The sequence below is a fragment of the Canis lupus genome, chromosome 20 (genome assembly GCF_048164855.1).
Source record: "Canis lupus baileyi chromosome 20, mCanLup2.hap1, whole genome shotgun sequence".
NCBI lineage: Eukaryota > Metazoa > Chordata > Mammalia > Carnivora > Canidae > Canis > Canis lupus.
This window is the reverse complement of record NC_132857.1, coordinates 57865860-57886395: the sequence shown is the minus strand read 5'-3', so window position 1 is coordinate 57886395 and position 20536 is coordinate 57865860. Positions and strand designations below refer to the sequence as shown.

General features: G+C 34.3%; 1 protein-coding gene across 7 annotated transcripts in view; it reads right to left on the bottom strand.

The window, feature by feature from the left end:
• Positions 1-2661: 2661 nt before the first annotated feature.
• RIF1 (replication timing regulatory factor 1) overlaps positions 2662-20536 on the bottom strand; it is a 49698-nt gene continuing 31823 nt past the window's right edge. For 5 of the 7 annotated variants that reach the window (XM_072789172.1, XM_072789174.1, XM_072789173.1 and 2 more), the window contains 14 exons: positions 19222-19264; positions 18497-18699; positions 17866-17965; positions 15508-15627; positions 13966-14117; positions 13511-13588; positions 13375-13429; positions 9751-12984; positions 7654-7800; positions 7270-7347; positions 7067-7182; positions 6369-6522; positions 4652-4760; positions 2662-4151 (listed from right to left, as the gene is read on the bottom strand). In XM_072789172.1, coding sequence (XP_072645273.1) covers positions 3937-4151; positions 4652-4760; positions 6369-6522; positions 7067-7182; positions 7270-7347; positions 7654-7800; positions 9751-12984; positions 13375-13429; positions 13511-13588; positions 13966-14117; positions 15508-15627; positions 17866-17965; positions 18497-18699; positions 19222-19264 — 4804 coding nt within the window. In that variant the 3' untranslated portion in view covers positions 2662-3936. The remainder of the gene's footprint in view (positions 4152-4651; positions 4761-6368; positions 6523-7066; positions 7183-7269; positions 7348-7653; positions 7801-9750; positions 12985-13374; positions 13430-13510; positions 13589-13965; positions 14118-15507; positions 15628-17865; positions 17966-18496; positions 18700-19221; positions 19265-20536) is intronic. The other 2 variants (XM_072789175.1, XM_072789177.1) reach the window with 1 other exon arrangement.

Below are 20536 nucleotides of genomic sequence, written 5' to 3'. Positions count from 1 at the left end.
TTAACTCCGGGCTGTATTAAGTGCTCTGGATGAGTCCAATTCATATGAAGAGTATTTAAGACATAAAGGAAACGGAAGGCTAAGAAAAACTCATTTTTAGAGAACCAAATTATTCAACATCTTTCAGACCCCATTTTAAGATAAAACAGAAATTCTCAACAATTAACAGCAAAGTAACCAGAGATCTTTACTACAATGACAAGTCACATCTGTCAGCTACGACTTTGTTTGTTTGGTATTGCTAACTTCACTGCCAGGAGTAGTCTGTCTACAATGGTTATTAGTAAAATAGTGAAGCTCCTTAACTTAGAAGGCAAGATTTATTTACAGACTAGATATATTTCTAATACCTGAAAATTTAGTTTCATGCTAAAAAAGAGAACATAATCCACACACACTACTGTTGGGAAAAGGTTCACATGGCCTCTTATTTAGTAAGTTTCTTTACAACATGAAATACATAACTGTCTGCCTATTTAAAAATATAAATCTTCCTCCCCAAAGCACAAATTTCCTGTATCTAAAAAAAGCTCCAAATGAAGCAAAATTCTACACTTGACTCCTGAAAAACCTTTGACCTTTACTTTGAAGCCTTCAAGACCAGTCTGCATCCCCGATCATAACCTTGAAAAAGCTATCTAAAAAAATACTAAATTCTATCTTTTGTGGCAACAATTTCTGGGGCTTACACCTGCTTGTGTTATCACCTCATCCGCAGCCCGAAGCCCCACAGGCCTAACTACCACAAATGCAGGCCACAGACATCAGCATTTGCGCGATCATGCGGGAGCTTTTAGAGATGAACCATCAGGACGCATCCCAGACCTGCTGAAATCAGAATCTGCATTTTCATACATACATAGTTTGAGAAGCACCGTGTTAAGAGTCAAAACTTCACTCTAATGCTTGGATACAATCAATGCTGAAGACCTTTCTGATGGCTTAGGGATAAAATGGATTGGGCTAATGAGCAAACCGCTCCCTCCTCTCCAAAATTTCAGCCTAGTATTATCAACTGCTATTTTATGGCCTTCCAGCCTAGCTGCAAGTTATCTCCCCGAAAATCAATAATGAAGAATATGGGATGGAAACCAGGCCCTTCTTACTAGATTATATTATATTCAAGATGGAAAGAATGGCATTAAGGGAAAATGTGAACCCTTTAAACTTTATTTTCTGTTAAATTCCAATAAAGGTTTTCTAAAGAGCAGTTACTTTTAATTACTGTCATTCCTTGATCTTAAAAAAAAAAAAAAAAAAACTCACCTCTTTCATTTTCCCCTAATTTTGTTTCTTGCCCTGCCACTTTTATTTTAGGCAAAATATAATCCAAGTTCCTCGGCATTTTTGTGATTCTTAAATATATTACAGAATCCCTGACTACTTTCAAGCTGTAAAGAATCCATGAGCAATGCCAGGAACTATCATGCTTTTTATGTTCAGATTTAAATCTTATTTTAGACTATATCATCCAATAATATTGTCATGGTATCAGATTCATTCTACACTATATGGAAGTTTGGCAAAAGCTCTATAGCATTCAATAATGGCTTTGAAACTTGTAAAAAAGTTAGCATCTTTGACAATGAGCTCAGTTCAAAACTGAGAATTTAAATCCACTACATGAAGTCCATTTGGAACGAGAAATTATACTGTACTTCTGCAACCAGATTCTTTCTATAAATGCATAAAATAAGAAATCACATTGGAGTGTTATTAATATTTGCCATTTGCTTTATTAACCTTCAGAAAATAGCCAAAAATTGATTTGATTTTAATAGTTAATGTACTGAAATGGATCGAGGAATAATATTTTTTGCTATTCAGAAATCATTCAGGGAAAAATTTGGAGAAAAATGTAAGGCAAGAATATTAAAAATAAGGTGCCTCAAACACACAACTATCTCAAAAATGAAGATTTAGCAAACTGCTGCCTTCAAATAACATTTTTAAACATATCCTTGGTTCAATCACATCGTGTGAAAATTAATGCTTGTGCTTGTATCAAATTCATTGATTTAAGTAAATGCTAATCAATTACTTTAGTCACATTTTCTCCTATATGGTTCACATTCTCAAGAACTTCATCTCACCAGCCAGTTCACACAAACTGTAAGATACAGTCATGAAATAAATGCCAATTTTGACTCTTCAAACAAACATATACATACTCCTTACTCACACCTGTTAATAACTAAAAATTTATGTGCCTCTTTACTATAAAATTTAATTGGGAAATGAGAGACAATATAAACCACAATTACAACTGTTTAAGTTTCTATTTTTGGTTACTTCTTTAAGCTACAATCCTCAGTTTTACGGTTCCAGAATTTCTTTTGAAACCAACGTTGGTATAGGACTATGAAACTTACACTCCCAAAATATTTGTGAGGATGATGGATTTATAATCATGAAAAAGAGATCAACTTTCCTGGCTGGCAGGTGGTCCCCTTCTGAATACAGGAACTAATAACTAAACACAAGAATTAAATTTCCTGTAACTTGCTGAAGAATGTGTGCCTTTTTAAGCTGGTTAGTTCTGAATAAAGTATGAAACTGTAAAGATTACTCACTCATTCTAATCAGAGAACAAATGAAATATTCTCACTGCAAAGAGATGAAACAAATACGGGAATTCAGGGACTAATTAATACTAGTTGGTAAAATTTACAAATGTTTTAATTATATACACCCTATTTCTTTAAAGTAGGCAAAACATACATATTTCAAAAACAGTTTCAAATTTCTTTCAAGTTTGCTTTAGGTATAGGTGGAAAAGAACAGATTAATTCTAGACTTAATAGTTAATAGTTCAATTTGTAACAAAAATAGTCAAACTCTGAAATGTAATGAAGCTTTCCAGTGGCTGATACCCTCCTCCTTCCGAACAACAACAACAAAAAAGTATGGGTATGAATAGTGAAGTTCTCACGTAACACTTTCTCATTTCTATAACTTTAACTCCTGGTTACTTTAGAAAATAAACTCATGTTTTTACTAAGACTACTAAGTACAAAACTATTTCATTTGTAGATACAGAATCCTACAAACATCTGCAGCAAGCCCACAAAGCACTTCTACTGTCCATACTGATATCTCAGTATCTAATATATACAAAATAGGTTTCTATTAAACAAAGGTATTCACACGTAGCCGCAGAAAACTTCATGCCATTAACAAAGGCTGAAATTTATAAATTAAAAACATTATAATCTATACATAATGTACAAATAGTCGTGCATTTTAAAAAGTCGTGCATGTCTCATACGACTAAATTTTCACAAGCAAATGCTGCTGCGCAAATATTTGCTAATGCAAATGAATGGAATAGTATTAAGTTCTGCTTTAATATTTTAACCCCAAAAGTTGCAACTTTTGGTATTTTTCTTCAAAGTTGTCCAAAGTTGACATCTGTGAAAACACATCTCCATTTTTTTGCATCTCACCTGAGGTGTTCTACTGAGAACAAATTTTTTAAGCCTCAGGCACAACAAATATAAATAAAAAAACCAAACAAACAAGTATAAACACCTTCATCAGTTCAGCAAAAACTTCTAATAGAAGTGTTCAACTTTGCTTACTTAAAATAAAGTATTTTTCATTTTTCATGAATGTTTCATCAGAGTACGTATGAGTTTAAAATGTGTGAAATAAAATGCTTTTGTTTCTGGTTTTTGCTTCACTATTTCAGTAGGATATTTAAATTTTTGGAAAAACTGCACATAGTAGCCAAGAAAATGTTGCATGAACAAAAATCTTACATAATGAACTTACAAAATTGAACTTACATAGTAAATCACAGCCCTTCAGGGTTTGAAACGTTACCAACTTTTCAAACATTCAGTCTGAAATTGTGCTATATTTCAGAACTTATTTTACGATCAACAAATCCAGTGATGTGAGGGGGGAAAAAATCTTCAATTTTCTCTTAAAATACTAAATGGAATTTTCATGAGTTGGTGACCTCCAACGTGACTGCAAATTTTTTATTATAGAGTTCGCCATGCTACCAAGTTTCTCATGCATTTCAAACAGCTGGCTTCCTGAATAATTATGGAGATCTTCTGAATCTAGCTGAAGAGCAAGTGCACTAATCTGCGCCAGAAGATTTTTAGGTAATGGAGTTTCTAAAGCAACAGGATCAATTAAATCTAAAAGAAAAAGAAAAAGAAAAAAAAAAAAAAGCACAATGAAGTCTACCAGATAAACTTAGGTTGTATATACCTCCTTTTAAGTTAAAAGCTTAAGTGCCCAGAATTTAGGTTGAGAACTGCAGGCTAAGGTTATCACTGTTCCTCAAGGGAAACAAAACAACAGAAAAATCTACACCATAACTTATTCAGTGCCATTAAAGAAATGGTCAGGCGACTTCATTTTTATTAACAGCATAACTGGAACATTGTTTAGTTTATATCCTTGAGACCTTGATGGAGCAGCAGCTGACAATTAGAGAAAAACAACTAGACATACTTGGAAGTCAAATTAGTTACTTTTTCATGCACTTGGCCACACACACACACACACACACACACACACAAGACCTGTCAAATTAAGAGTATGGTCAAATTAAAACGAGAAGCGCATAACAGAAGTATTTCTTCAAAGTCAGCTGATCCTGTAAATAAAACAATCCTGCTTTGCTAAAACATACCTGAGGCAAGTCTTTCTTCATCAGAAGGGACAGATTTAGTTTGTATTCCATTTACTGTTTTTTCAGTAATATCAAAAACTGGAATCTCCTCTAGTCCACGAGACTTTACCTTGATTATACATAGGCCAGTAAAACAAAAACAAAACCAACAAATTGAAAAGTTGCTTTTAAAAAGACGAACAAAAAAAAACAAAACAAAAAAAATAAATAAATAAATAAATAAAAATAAAAAATAAAAAAACGAACAAAACTAACACTGGAAAAGAATCTAACATACTATGCTTCCTAGTCCAAAACATGACTATTAGCTCAGCTAATCCTGCCAAGAAACTAAGTTCTATTAACGACACACAAAATGGGATTATAAAGCACTTTCCCACCAAAGAGCTGGTTATGACTTTGTAGTATTTTCTAGTGGACTTCTCAAGAAATAGCTATGGTAGTCAACAAAATTACACTGTATTTCCCAAGTTTAGAAGGTAAGAAAATACAAGGCAGAGAGAGTGCCAAGCTTAAAATCATATGGACTTCTTTAAAAAAGAATGCAACTTTGAAAGGTGTTCCCAGGATTACTGATTAGTGATTGAGAAAATTCAGAAAATCAGCTTCAGGTTAGAGTTACCATACTGATGGGTACATCAATTCAACTCCTATGTAGATACTTAGGAGAAAAGAAAAACACGTCTACACAAAAACTTGTATAGGAGTGTACATAAGACCAAAAGTAAAAACAACCCAAATGTTAAGCAACTGTTAAGCAACTACGTGATCCTGGGGACAGAAATCCTTTGGTTGAAGTGGTCATCTATGGATGACCTAGATGTTGTATATTCACACAAGGAATATTATTCAGCCATAAAGAGGAATGAAATACTGATATATGTGACCTTGAAAACATTATGCTCAAAGAAGCCCGTCACAAAGACCAAGCTTATATGATCCCACTTTTATGAAATGTCCACAGCAGGCAGAGGCTACAAACTACTAATGTAGTCTTTGGATTACTTAAAAGAGTTTTAAAGATCACAAATAAATCTTTAAATCAGAGACTTAAAAAAAAAAAAAAAAAAAAAAAAACAGCACAAGTCTTCAGTAGTTAGCAAACTCCACTCTTAGAAATTCTAATATAAACACTGGTTTTCAAGTTTAACGTACTGTTTACACTTATTCATAATTCTGCATAATTTCAATGGACACAAAAAGGGTCTCTGCAAAGGTTTCAGTAGTCTGAATCCTTCTGAAGTGATATAGTTTTGCACATATATTCTTATGAGGAGTTGGGAAGTAGAGAATCTTGAAAAATGTCTATGACCCAAAATATTTAATGTCCAAAAAGTTGTTAAGAACAAGAAAAATTAGAGTTGTGTTGGACATCAAAACTGAAATACTGTTAACTACAAATTTGCAAGATTCTCATTACAATGTTTAGATTTGAACATCCAGGTTTTAGGAATAGTATCCATGGAATCAATCACCAATTTGGTGGAAATGAGTGAGACAAGGAAGTAGGAGGAGAAATTTTGAATAAAGAAATACATTACATAAAACTGTACAAAAATCAAGAAGCCAACTTATCTGTGGAATTATAAAGTGATCTTTTAAAGTTACTCTTGACTGTGGGGGAAGGGAAGAAAAGGTGGCATAAAATGAGTTTTTAAGCAAGACTATCTACTGAGGTATCATTTATTTATATTTGATTTAGAACATCTAAGTTTACCTGCTGCTCGTGATAGACTCTAAGAGCCTTTCTTACATTGGACACTTTTGGAGAACGGATAGGAAGAGTTTTTATTTCAGACGCTGTAAGAGTACTCAAATCACCAATCGTTTTTATGTTCTTAGCTCTAATGAGCTGTCCTAGTCCTCTTGCCCTGAAGAGGTTAAGAGAAAAAGGAAAAACATCATCATATCCTTTTACAATCTGAATTTGATGTGTTTGCCTGGCTTAAGCAATAGCGTTGGAAAGAGACTAAGCCCAGTATGTGTCTCAGACTTCACTTGTATTATGACTTAATGGCTGCATGACACTGCTGGATTAACCTTTCTGAACTTCAACTTGTAAGAGTGGAAAAAATAATCAGACTCCTTATGGGATGAGCACTGGGTGTTATTCTGTACGTTGGCAAATTGAACACCAATAAAAAATAAATTTATTATTAAAAAAAAAAAGGATTAAATAAGAAGAGAACACATGCAAAGAGCTCAGCACAGCACCTGGCAAAAATTAAGCACACAATTATCTTAGCCATTACTGTATTATTATAAGACACTTTTCTTCCCAAATGAATTATTTCTAAAATAAAATGTGTGAAAGTGCATAGGAATCAATTCTAAATCTAAGAAGCCCAATCATTTAAATATTCCTCTTAAACAAGTGGCATCGTTAAGTATAAGCCAGCATAAACAACTACTTACCACATGTTTGATGTAATCTGAGGTAAAATGATATCAACTGGAGCCACGCAGTTCACCAAAGCTGGGTAAACACTTTCTGTTGGACATGGCATAGACTCTTTAACCATTTCTGTAATCTTAGAATAAATTTCAAATCGTTAAATAGAGGTCACCTGACTGAACATGAAAATATAAAGTTGCTTGAAAACTAAATCACTTCTTACTAAACACTTCTTTGAGCTCTTAAATTTAGGGCTACGTGATCCTGGGGACAGAAATCCTTTGGTTGAAGTGGCATTATGCTAGACAGAAGAAAGGAGAGAAAAAAAACTCACTCAGAACCCTAGAAAACTATAATTTTACAAACTTTATTTTCATTACTTAGATTGCACTAATTTCCTACAATTTTGAGAAAATGGAGTCAACTATTAACCTAATCAATTGCTTTTGGGATTATCGCTGCCTTTTCCACCTCTTCATACTTGTTTACCATGTTGCAGACAAAACAATGTATCCACACCAAAGAAGTTTATTAATTTTAAGACAAATTGTACTATGCAATTCTGTACCTGCATACATATACACGTATTTTAAAGCCTGCAGCTTACCTTAAAATGTGCAGTAGGTGAAGTTTTAACACTTTTTACTATGGGAGAACTATTTGAAGAATGGGACCTAACATTACAGCATCGTCTATCAATGTCATCTGCCAATCCTGCTTGGTATATCGGATCCGCAAAGGAGACACGGCGAACCTGAAAACACGGGTCATGTTTTTATTCAACAAATTAAAAAAAAAAATCACATCATAAATTCTCATTATAAGGTCCCCCCAAAATAGCATGTAGGATTAGAAGCCAGTGCACACAGCTGCATTTCCAAATGGCTCTCACAGATACTACTTAATACCACTGGTCATTCCAATTATCCACGTACTAAATGGTCTATACATAAAATACCAACAAAGACAGTGGTAGAAAATGAAACTGCGTATAGCAGTTGAAATCGTTATCATCAAATTCTACTTACCCTGTAGGCTTACTACAGTGACTTAAAAATACAAGGAAAAGAAGTAGAAATAGTACTAACTGGTCTCTGGTGTATCACGCTAGCCTGTATACCCTTTAGAGGGTACCAGAGTCACAGCAATTTTTCATTTTGGCCTCTTCTAAACTCTTATGATCTGTTCATTCATTCAGCTATTTTTGATATAAATATGCAATAAATAATTATGCAATAAGGCATAACCACTAACCACGTATATAAATGTCTCCTGGTCTTGATTCCCAAGAATGGACAGATTTATACTTTCCTCCTATGGAAAACTAAAATGTCTTGCTGTTGCCTAAATAAAAATTAAATATGAGGTACACTATCAAACAAAACATACTGAAGAGGGCACGTCTGAGTGACTCAGTCGGTTAAATGTCTGCTTTCAGCTCGGGTCATGATCTCAGGGTCCTGGGGACAGACTCCCGCATCAGGTTCCTTGCTCAGTGGAGGAGGCCTGCTTCTCCCTCTCCCTCTGTTCTCTCACTCTCTCAAATAAATAAAACCTTAATAAATAAAATATACTGAAGACCTCAACCCCAATACATTCTATCTTCAGGCTTTATAAAAACTTCTATATTAAATACATACATATATATATAAAACCCACACACCAAGAGCCTCAATATAAAAGCAAAGCAAAATAAAGCCAAAAAACTGAGTTCTCAGTGTAAGATTTTTTCATACATCTTGAGGAACTCTTCACAATGGTGCTTGTTAAAGGCAAAAGTCTCTCTTCTATCACGCATGTCTGTATACACAAACACAGGTTCAATTTCAAAGTTAAAGAATGTTCACATCATACCTTTTCAGAACATGTCCTTTACTAAGGAGATGACAAGCTGAGCTCTGTAAGCATATGTAACTGACTTTTTAAATTTATTCATTCAACAAATGATGTGCAAGTTAGAGGGTCAGGAGCTGGAGCTAAAGCAGGTACATAGAGGAAATCCATGTTTACAAGCTAAAGGAGTCAGTTTAGTAAAGATGGGGAAATAAAATTATGAATCAAATCACATCCAGAAACTGATAAAAGCACAGCCTGAGACTTTCCTCATTAGCTAAGGTCTGGAAATAATAGTTTATAGAAACACTTCAAGGTGACAGACTGCGTAATGTCCTAGCACACAGTGAGTGCCAACTAAAGCTTATCAGTTTCTAAATGTTTCCTCATGTTATGAGCAAAAAAAAAAAAAAAAAAAAAATCCTAGGAGAACCTCATTAATGTATGTGGTTAAAGATCTTTAGTGTCCTGAAGTAAAGGACTTCAAGCCCCTTTATCAACCCTTCTTCGTCTGCGTGCTCTCTTCCCTAGTCACTGTGGCTGTTACTCAAAATGAGTGGTCCCATCAGTCTAAAGTCTGTCATTCACCAGGTGTCACTGTACGGCCAAAACACTCAATTAAACATGGGCTAGTGGGATCCCTGGGGGGCGCAGCAGTTTGGCGCCTGCCTTTGGCCCAGGGCACGATCCTGGAGACCCGGGATCAAATCCCACGTCAGGTTCCCGGTGCATGGAGCCTGTTTCTCCCTCTGTGTCTCTGCCTCTCTCTCCCTCTCTCTGTGTGACTATCATAAATTAAAAAATAAATAAATAAATAAATAAATAAATAAATAAACATGGGCTAGTTAATGTGCAGCCTCGATTCTCCTACCTTGTGAACAGGTGACGATATTTCATCTTCCTGAGGTCTTTTTAGTCCTCTCTTTAAAATGCTGGTGGAGGGAGAAGCCAAAGGAGACCAGACACAGCGTGTCTGCATGCCACTAGGACTGCCATTTGCTGATATAAATAAAGGATCAAGTTCCCTTAATTTCTGAGGAGATGCATTATTGTCTTCTGTTACTAGATCAGAGATGGCTGCTTCAGATGTCCGAGACTGGGAGGTTTCCTCCACTTTCTCTGAAGTATGGTGAACTTCCTGTAAAACTTCATCATTTCCCTCAACCATTCGATTGTTCTCTAATATGGTTTCTTCAGACTTACTAAATTCAGTATTTGTTTCAGTTTTGTTAGAGTCAACAACCTTCCCTTCTTCAGTGCTTATCTCCAGTGTGTTGGGAACAAAATTGCTGATTTCGGTAGCTGATGTCTTTGTCTCGGCTTCTACAGGAATAGTAGAGATTTTGGTCGAGTCCCCGTCCTCTGTTTCCCTAACTTGGTCCGTTTCACTGCTCACCTCACCAATCACTGTCTCTTCACAATTTTCGGTTTCAGCATTCACTTCTTCAGATGAGCCTGGACCAGATTCGTCACTTCCTTCATCTAATTCCCCGGCGGCTGTTTGTTTAGGTATCTCCACCTGAGCGTTCACTTCTATAGGTGTGGTATTATCAGAATGACCAATATCAGATTTAAATTCTTCAGCCTCCAGTTCTTCAGCTGTCTCCGCTTCAGATTCATCACTTCTTTCACTCTTTATCTCCATTACCTCTTCTTCAAGAACATCAGTTTCAGTACTCTTTTGTTCAGAAAAGCTAGCTTCAGATTTATCACTTTCGATATCCAATTCAATAGCTTCTGCTTCTTCTGGATCGAATTCTGCTTTAATTTTACATGCATTTGTTTCAGCACTGACAATGTTCTCTAAACTTACTTCCTTTTCCAAGACAGACTCTGGCTTTTCTTCGTTGGTCTCCAAGGCAGAACAATGTTCCAGTGAATTATCTTTGGAATCACTTAAACATGGGCTAGCAGTTTTACATTTCTTATTGGCTGGCTCTTGGCTTTCAAGAGATGTTGCTTCTTCAGAATCCATATCACAGGTTTCTTCAACACTTACAACTTCGGAAGGAAGAGGGTTTTGAGTAGGATTTTCTTTCAACTCCGTTTCAGATATAACTAATGAATCATTAATAGCATCATTCTCCTCCTTGAGATCCAAATGAAAATTCACACTGTGATGTTCATCATCTAAAAGTTTTACCTCAGAGCACAGATTAGAAGTTTCTGATACAGTTACAGGTGTTTGCGTATCTGTCTTTTTGGTTTCACTGACCTTTACATCATAATTTTCTGTACTCTTTAGCCCAATGAATGACTTTTCCTGAGGCTGTGATTTTTCTCCACAGCAATCACAACCTTTAGATCTCCTTACCCTCTTACTTCTCTTATGCTGGCATTCGAGCATTTGTAAAGTTTTTTCAGAAGGCAAAGAAACGTCTGATGTCCCTGTTTTTGAGGATTCTCCCACAGTGTTATTTTCTACAGAATCTCGTTTTTGTAATCTCTTGCTGGCATTTCTAGTCCTTAGATTTGATTCTGGCACAGAAGGGTTTGAAAAGGAATATTCTGCACATTTGTTGGTTTTACTTTTTCCCTCATAAGTATTTGGTACGTCATCAGAAACCTGCGATAAATCTGAAGACGCCGTAGAATCTTCAATAGTTACATTATTTTCCTCTTTCTGTTCACAAATCTGAGATTTTAGGTCTCTCTCTACTTCAGAATTTGCTTTGGGATCAAGTGTCTGGTGTTGGATATTTATACATTCCTGTTTTATCACTTTCTCCTCTGGATCTTCAATGTCAACACTATCGTTGCTTTTGTTTTTCCATTTGCCAGATCTCTTCTTTTTGGGACCTTCTTCTTTTGCCTCAGAACTATCAGATTCTGAGTTCTCAATGCTGGAAAGTAAACCTTGGGATGCTCTTCTGGTTTGATACCGTGTTCGTCCACTTACTGGTTTTTCAGAGGGCTTATCTGCAATGTCCTGGGCACCATCTCCCTCAGATTTAATATTCTCAAGGTCTAGCTTTCTTTTACTTTCATCAATTTCATCAATAGTGCTGGTTTCCCCAAAAGTCTTCTCATGTAAATTATTTCCTTTCTCAATTATATTATCCTGCACACTTTGTTCAAAAATCACTTTTGGCTTAGGTATCACATCATCTTTTACATGCAATGGACTTTTCTGAAGGGTCTTTTCTTCTTCCTTACGTCTTTCTTTTTTTTGAGGATTATTTTCCTTTTCTTGGCTGTCAGTGGTAGGCTCTATTTCTGAACGTCGCCTTGAGGATCGTCTAAGGGTTTTTTGATTTGGAGTGATCTGAACAGGACTATCCTCATCTACGATTTGGTCTGCTGGTATTACAGCTGGGGGTGTATTTTCTTTGGATTCCAAACTGATTCCTGTTTTCTCTTCTACAGTATTGTTTTCTAGTAATACTGCATTTTCTATTGTTGGTTTAAGCATTGTATCCTCATTCTCCACTGCAGATTCAGAAAGGTGAGCCAGATTATCTAACACACATTCTGTTTGATTAAGCAAACCAGGTGGGTTATTTTCTAAGACTACTGTGCCATCAATAGATTCCTGAGTATTTTTCTCCTGATCAGATCTCATTAAGAGCTTAGACCTTTTATTCCCTGTTTGTTCAGCTTTATTCGACCTTCTGCTTGATTTCTTAATCCCATGCACTATTTTTTCAGAATCAGATTTTACAAAAGCCATTTCTCTTTTTTTTGCCTTTGGTGGAATATCTGTTTTATTCATGACTTCCTGGTTATTTTTCACTGTAACAGTTGAGGACATATTACTTAAGGGGGACGGACTAAAAGGTCTATTTTCTGAACCATCAAACTTCTCCAAAGTAATAAAGGTTTGCCTCCGACTTGTAGGCTGTGGGGGAGTTCCAGAAATGACGGCATTAGAAAATGAACTACTGTTGACACCAGAAGTATTTTCTGCACTAGATGCACATTTGGTGGTTTTCTTTGATGAAATTAAAGCTTTCTTTCTGGCATCATTATTACTGCTCAGTATTTTTGGATTTGTGTCATTAGAAACACACTCATTCGAAAGGGAAGCCTTTCCAAGATGTTCATCTGTACCACAGTTTTCTGTGACATCTTGAGGAAAGACAATGTCACTCTCTGTTTGTCCGTCCTGCACAGAAACATACACATGTATATAGATTAATGAAAAACAAGTCTGACTTTCTAGGAGAAATCTTAGTATGAAACCTCATTCGTTCAAAAGGTAATCACTGACTTTCAGTATTTTGCAAATATTCCAAAGTTGGTGATAGATGCCCATTAGTTTCTACTTATGTAATTTAATGTATTTATATTTAATAAATCCTACTATATTTACATACATACAGATACACATCCACATCCTCACACAGACACACATCTACAAACACAATGACTACAATTCAACCAAAGTCTATTAGATAGAGTTGAAGGATTATGCAATGTATTTTCAAATTAATACAAGAGACTTCATAAAAGGATAATGATTCTAAAAACCCAAAATAGGAAATACCAAATATACCTTAAATATCACCTTAGAATCTTCCTTTGATTTTTCAGTTAAAGTAGGAATTTCCCTGAAACAAACATGTATAAATTAAAATACTGTTTATAATTAAAATTAGAAAACCAGTTACTTCAACAACTTCCATACTTACACGGACTCTTCTTGAGTATACTGAGAAAAAGTGTCTTGTGAAACATCCAGATTATTATACATGGCAGGAATATCATACCTGAAAAAGAACTTACGTAAGTAACTTCAAAATGTGGTATTCCTACAATTAGAAATTAAACTTAAAATTGTATATCGAGTTATCTTTTAAGAACAATGTAATATTAAGACTTAGAAGTTTATTTTCCATTAACCATCTTCTCTCTCTCCAACACTACCTCCATTAATGATTCAGCTCTAAATGCGTAAATATTTGGTCCGTTACTAAGTAACAACTGTATACATTATGAAATGCAGCCTGCATGGCATAGTTTTTTGACATTAAAATATACCATTATTATACCGAGTATACTTGGTTCTAAACACAAAGTTGTAGTTAATTGCATGAAATCTAAGTGTGAATATAGAATACCAATTCAATATAAAAGACTACAAAACCTCTTTGTTTTGAGTACTTCTTTCTGATGTTCAGTTAGTATTCTTTCCTTTGATTCTTTTCCTTCTGGCGGTATAAACACAAAGTCAGTAGACTTTTCTTCTTCCAAAGGCATTTCACTCTTTGTTTTTGAAGAAGACGATTCTAATTTCAACTGCAAATTTATAAAAGACAAATGTATATTTGAGTTTCCAAATTATCTTCCAATATTACAAATCAATCTCTATCCTAGGTTATCTTAGTCAAGTAAAGTTCTTCAATAATGACTAGTTAAGTTTAAAGTTCAAACCTACAGGATATCCTAGGTTAATAATTAGTACAGTGTCCCTTGCTTTCATTCTACTTCTAGAAAACATTCAGAAAATAAAAATTATCACTACTCTTCAAAAAGTAGACAACTTACTTATAAACAAAGCACAAATATGCTTTCAGGCCAACATATGGAAATTAAGTAGTTTGGCAAGAAGAGAGAACATCAGCAGCTCTGAAGCTGAAGCACAAATTAAGTTAAATAAAAGTTGCCGGGATCCCTGGGTGGCGCAGCGGTTTGGCGCCTGCCTTTGGCCCAGGGCGCGATCCTGGAGACCCAGGATCGAATCCCACATCGGGCTCCCGGTGCATGGAGCCTGCCTCTCCCTCTGCCTATGTCTCTGCCTCTCTCTCTCTCTATCATAAATAAATAAAAATTTAAAAAAATAAAAAAATAAAAAAAAATAAAAGTTGCCAAAATAATACTTTCCATACAGTAACACTGTGACTGTTATTTTTACAAATTTTCAGTGCACTGGTTTTCATTCTATTTTATAGTTGCTACCAGACTGTGTTGGGAGTCATTCTTTAAAAATAGTATTTTTCCTTTCATTTTGCCAGGACCACAGTTTCAAGATTCTAGAATACCCTTACTGGAAGTCACAGAAGAGAATTATTGTCTGAAATCAGTTAACTGTCAACTAGTAAGATTATGAGTTTTAAATGAGGCCAAAATCGATATCTCACCTAAGCATTCTTTCAATAACGGAAGTTCTACAATGTTCTCTTATATGCTACCTATGCTGTAACTACTCATACCTAGAGTTCATTCCACTTCAAAGGGGCTACTGTACTTAGTGGATGCTACATATTAAGCAGATGTAACTTTAATAAGAATGAATCAGGGATCCCTGGGTGGCGCAGCGGTTTGGTGCCTGCCTTTGGCCCAGGGCACGATCCTGAAGACCTGGGATCGAATCCCTCATCGGGATCCCGGTGCATGGAGCCTGCTTCTCCCTCTGCCTGCCTGTGTCTCTGCCTCTCTCTCTCTCTGTGACTATCATAAATAAATAAATAAACAAACAAACAAACAAATAAAAAGAATGAATCATCTCCCAAAGTTTTTCTAGAGTTCCACATTATCCTAACAATCTTTTTAGTCTAAGCTCTATTATTCCCCTTTAACCCTTTTATTTAGCCTTTAATTGCTTTTTCTTTCAATTAAAAGTTGTTATGTTCTCAAGCTACAATATATCTTAATTTTGTAAGTTCTATTTAAGTTTGGAAAAACATACTTTGACTGGTGGTTTCATGTTTTCTTTTGCATCTTTTGTTTGTGCCAAAAAAGAATCTCTTCTTCCACTTGATTTTCTTTCCATGCCACTTATCTTCATATTTAACTGTGAATATTCTGTCTGTTTTATTAAAAATGAAACAATTTTTAAAGTGCAAATGTTGTATTTCTCCTTTCATGCTTTGAATATTCCAGTATAAATTCTCATTTCAAATATCAAATTCCTTTTATTATTCAAATCTCTTAAAATCATGTCAAAGAAAAGAGCCATTGTCTAATTCATGAACAGCAAACAGGCTTGGGATCTCTAACTTATACAGTAGCTATTTTGCACCATTTTAATAAATTTTTAAGTTCTGAATATTTTGAGAATTTTACAAATTCTAAAAATAAGATACAGCAAATAAATACTAAAAATGAATTAAATTAATGGACTTCAAGGACCCTCTTATTACTAGGAATATATCTAAGAAAAAATCACAGCCATAAAACTTTAAATATCAAACAATGAAATATGCATGATAGAAAATATTAACTGTCATGTCCCTTTCAGGCTTTTTCAAGACAAATTACACCAAACAAGTCTCAAGTCTAATCACCTAACAAAGTTTTAGCCAAAAATGAAAACTAGAGTGCTTAGATAGCTGTTAACTTTTTTCTCTTTTAGGTTCTAAACAAAGAACAGCTAGGCTCCACTTGCTGTTGAATAGGAAAAAGTTGTCTAAGAATGTCCTACCTCATGGATATGCAGTACCCATGCCTTTCCTCCTTGATCCTCAGATAGTAATTAAGTATTATTAGCCAAAGTAACCTTGTTCCAAATGGGTTATATGATAGCAAAGATGTGTTTTTCTGACAGAAGGAATGAGAGATTCGATGGAAAGAACTGAGAAAATGAAGGGTAGCTCTTGCTTAGACACAGACCAGTACCTATTATTCTTGGTTTACCTAAAGCAACACTTAACCAAGTTATTTTAATAATTACATTTGTGAGGGTATACACACGAAATGCCACAGTTCAAAAAAGATTATTAATGAATAAGAATCAGACTATTTACATGAGATTCTATGGTGAAATTTACCCTCCTTAAATCAGAAAATTATTTTTAGTCAAAGGGCAACAAAAACTAAAATAAACAAATGAAATTACATCATGAAATTAAAAACCGCTGCACAGTGAAGGAAATCATAAACAAAATGAAAAAGGAAATCTATTGAATGGGAAAAAAATATTCACAGATCATAAATCTGGATAAGGGGTTAATATCCAAAATATGTAAAGAACTCTCATAACTTAATATTAAAAAAAATGATTAAAAAATGGGTAGAGAACTTGTATAGATGTTTTACCAAAGACATACAAATCTGGCCAACAGGCACATGAGAATATGTTCAACATCACTATCATAATCAAGGAAATGCAAATAATAAGAGTAACAATCATGGAAATGGGAAGAAAAAAAGGAAGTGCCAACAAAGATGTGATGGAAAGGGAACCCTCGTACACTGCTGGTGAAATGTAAATTGGTGTGGCTACTATGAAACACAGTAGGGAGGTACTAAAAAATTCAAAGGAGAACTACAATACAATCCAGCAATTTTATTTCTGGGTATTTGTCCAAAAAAGCCCCAAAACACCAAATTTTTTTCCCCAAAAAACACCAATTTGAAAAGATGTTCACCCTCATGTTCACTGCAGCATTATTTACAATAACCAAGATATGGAATCAACCTAAGTATTTCCTTAAAGATGAATGGCTAAGGAAGATATACCCACACCACCACCATGGATTATCATTCCACCATAAAAAGGAATGAAATCTTGTCATTTGTGACAACATAGATCAACCTAGAGGGTATTAGGTTAAGTGACTGCCAGATGAAGACAAATACTGTACAATTCACGAACACGTAGAATTTAAACTATAACATGAGCAAACAAACAAAACAGAAACAGACTCAAAGACAGGAAAGCAAACTGTTGGTTACCAGAGGGGGGGATTAGATGAGGGCAGATGAATCTGGTGAAGGGGATTAAGAAATACAAACTTCCTGTTATCATGAAGATCATTTCACCGTGTATAAAAATATCAAATCACTAGGATGTATACCTGAAACAGGATTACTGTAGGTCAATTATACTTCAATTAAAAAAAAAAAAAAAAAAAAAAAAGCATTTAAAGCCAGACAGTGGATATTTCATAGGAAAACCCTACATTATGATGCTCTCTTGTGCTCAAGTTTTACTTGTTATCACATCAGTAAAACATTCTAAGTTTTTGTCTTTTAGAAAATTACACTGAAATCCAATAAACAAACTACTCACACATCATTCAAAAGTAAAGAAACCTCAACTTACTGCATCTGAATATGGTCCACTGGATTCCTCCATAATTTCAACATTTTCCAAACCAGGTAAGAGAAGCAGAAATTTCTGTTTGGCTTGTCTTAGTACTGGTCTTTTAAAAAGTACATAAACATATATACCTTGAGTCAAGCAGGACTGGTCAATACTGATGACATGTTAACAAGAACACTTTGATTTTAAAGTGGCAAAATACATCCACCTTAAAGACTGTTTCTCACACTATATACACAAAACTGGGACAAATGTAGAATATTCGGTTATTTGCTAAACAATTCAGTTCCCAAATTTTCTTCTTAAAAAAATTTCCCAATTTTTATCATGCAAAATTTCAAGCAAAAGTAGACTATTATATTAAATTTGCATGTACACATCACCTAATTTCTTACCCTTTATATTTCTTTTTAAGGAAAATTTAACACTGCTCTTTATGTTCCTAAAACCAAGGTTACTCTAAGGACCAAAGTAAAAGGTCAAGTTACGTTTAATTAAATTACCACGTACTCCAAATAACATTTCAACTGAGGAATGCTCTGCAATGATTCCTCATAAGAAAAATTCACGTTAAAACCAAAATCTCGATTTACATGATCATAGTAAGTATATAATTTTGTGGTTAGCATACTTTAACTCTTCAGGATAAGTCAACATCGTCGCTTTAGCAAACGTGGCATTCCAGAACTGAGCACTTTGTTTTCTAATGTGTTTATTCTTGTGCAAAAATATTATGCACAACAATGGAGAAATCTGTTCAAGAAGTTCGCTGTCATAAGTTCCAGTATAGTTGAAGTGTAGACAAGCAATTATCTCTCCTAGTAGCTTTTCTAACTAGGAAAAAGGAAAACTTTATTAGGATAACATACAGAAATGTTCTTTTAAAAGAGGAAAATATAAAAGCACAAAGCATACTAAATTAAATAACTCACAAGTTACGATTTTAATTTTTTAAATTCAAATGTTTTTTTAAAAGCTCCACCAGTCTTCTTAAATATATGATTATAAACTGACAAATTAACAGGTGAACTTAACTGTAATTACTGTTATAAGACCTTGATTTCAAACTTATTTTCAATTAACAGAAAAAATTACATTTTTCTCATGAACAGAGATTAATAGTTGGCGACACAGGTTTTACCTATAAAATATCGGAACTAATTACCCTCCTATATAAAAAGGATCAAGATAGGAGGTGGGGAGTTACTATAAATTTAAAGCAACATTATTCCATTCTTTAAGAACTATGTGCCCAATGTCATGTTACTAAATGTCCATTAAAACTGGATGTATAATGCTTTTAAAAATCAGAACTATTCATCAAAGTATGTTTTATAGACTATTGTCCATTTTTACCTTGTTGCTCATACAACTATACACTTTAGGAACTTCATCAAGCCTGGGAAGAAAAACACAAGAGTACCACTTTTATTTTAGAAAGTCAAACCCAAAAATATGTAATGCAGCCATAAAAATGAGATCTGTGTAGTGATATAAAAAGGTGCCCCAAGACTTAATTTTAAAAATGTCAAATTATCAAACATTGAACATGAAACAAACTTATTTTTAAAAGTGAACCATAAAAAAACATCTAGAATAGACCTCAAAGTACTAATACTAGTTACCTATTTCTGCACCTCTTTTAAAAATGCATAAATTATTTCTGATTAAGCTTAAAAACTAAAAGATGTTAAAAGTTAATATATTTAGGGTTCTACTTTGCACTTTATAAAATTTGTTCCTAAAACTTCCTCCATGAATTTAGTTTATAAAACACAAGACTATTATGTTTGAGCCACATAAGTCTGCTAGAAAAGGCATCCATGAATCCTTTCAAATTGCTCTTTAAAGAATGTTATTTGGGGGGGATCCCTGGGTGGCTCAGTGGTTTAGCGCCTGCCTTCGGCCCAGGGCGTGATCCTGGAGTCCCGGGATCGAGTCCCATATCGGGCTCCCTGCATAGAGCCTGCTTCTCCCTCTGCCTATGTCCTGCCTCCATCTCTCTGTGTCTCTCATGAATAAATAATTTTTTTAAAAAAGAACATAATATTTAATAAAATTTTTTTAAAAGAATGTTATTTGTGATTTTTCAAGGTTTTTTATAAGGCATTGCTTCAATTCAAATTTAAAGAATAATATAAATTAAATTTTTACAGGTAATTCAGAAATTTCAATGTGTATACCTTTTGAAAAAACAATCTGACATCTAGGACCTCTTTCTGCAGTAGTGGCAAATGTGGACATCGATGTGTGTACAAATATGTCCAACTGTAGTGTTGTTAAGTTAGGAGGGAAAAGGCTAGAAAAACATGTCCACTAAAGAAACTTCAGTACAAAGTTTTATGGAACCCTCTGCAGACATCAAAGAGAATGAGATTATTCTTAGATGAATGGTGTAAGATGCATACAATATTTAAAGTGCATACCATATACTTCATTGCAAAGTAGAATATCAGGTAGGCCTCATATATATACATCATCTGTTTAAACAGGTGTGCTCATTTGTATTAACAAATCTAAAAACATATGTACTAAATTGAAAAGGCGGGTTGAACTAGCACACAAAATTTTAAAATTCCCGATTTCTACATTATATTTATGTACGATGTGAACTATCTTTTCAACAAAAGCAGTTCAATATATTATACCCTTTACTATATTGTAATTCATA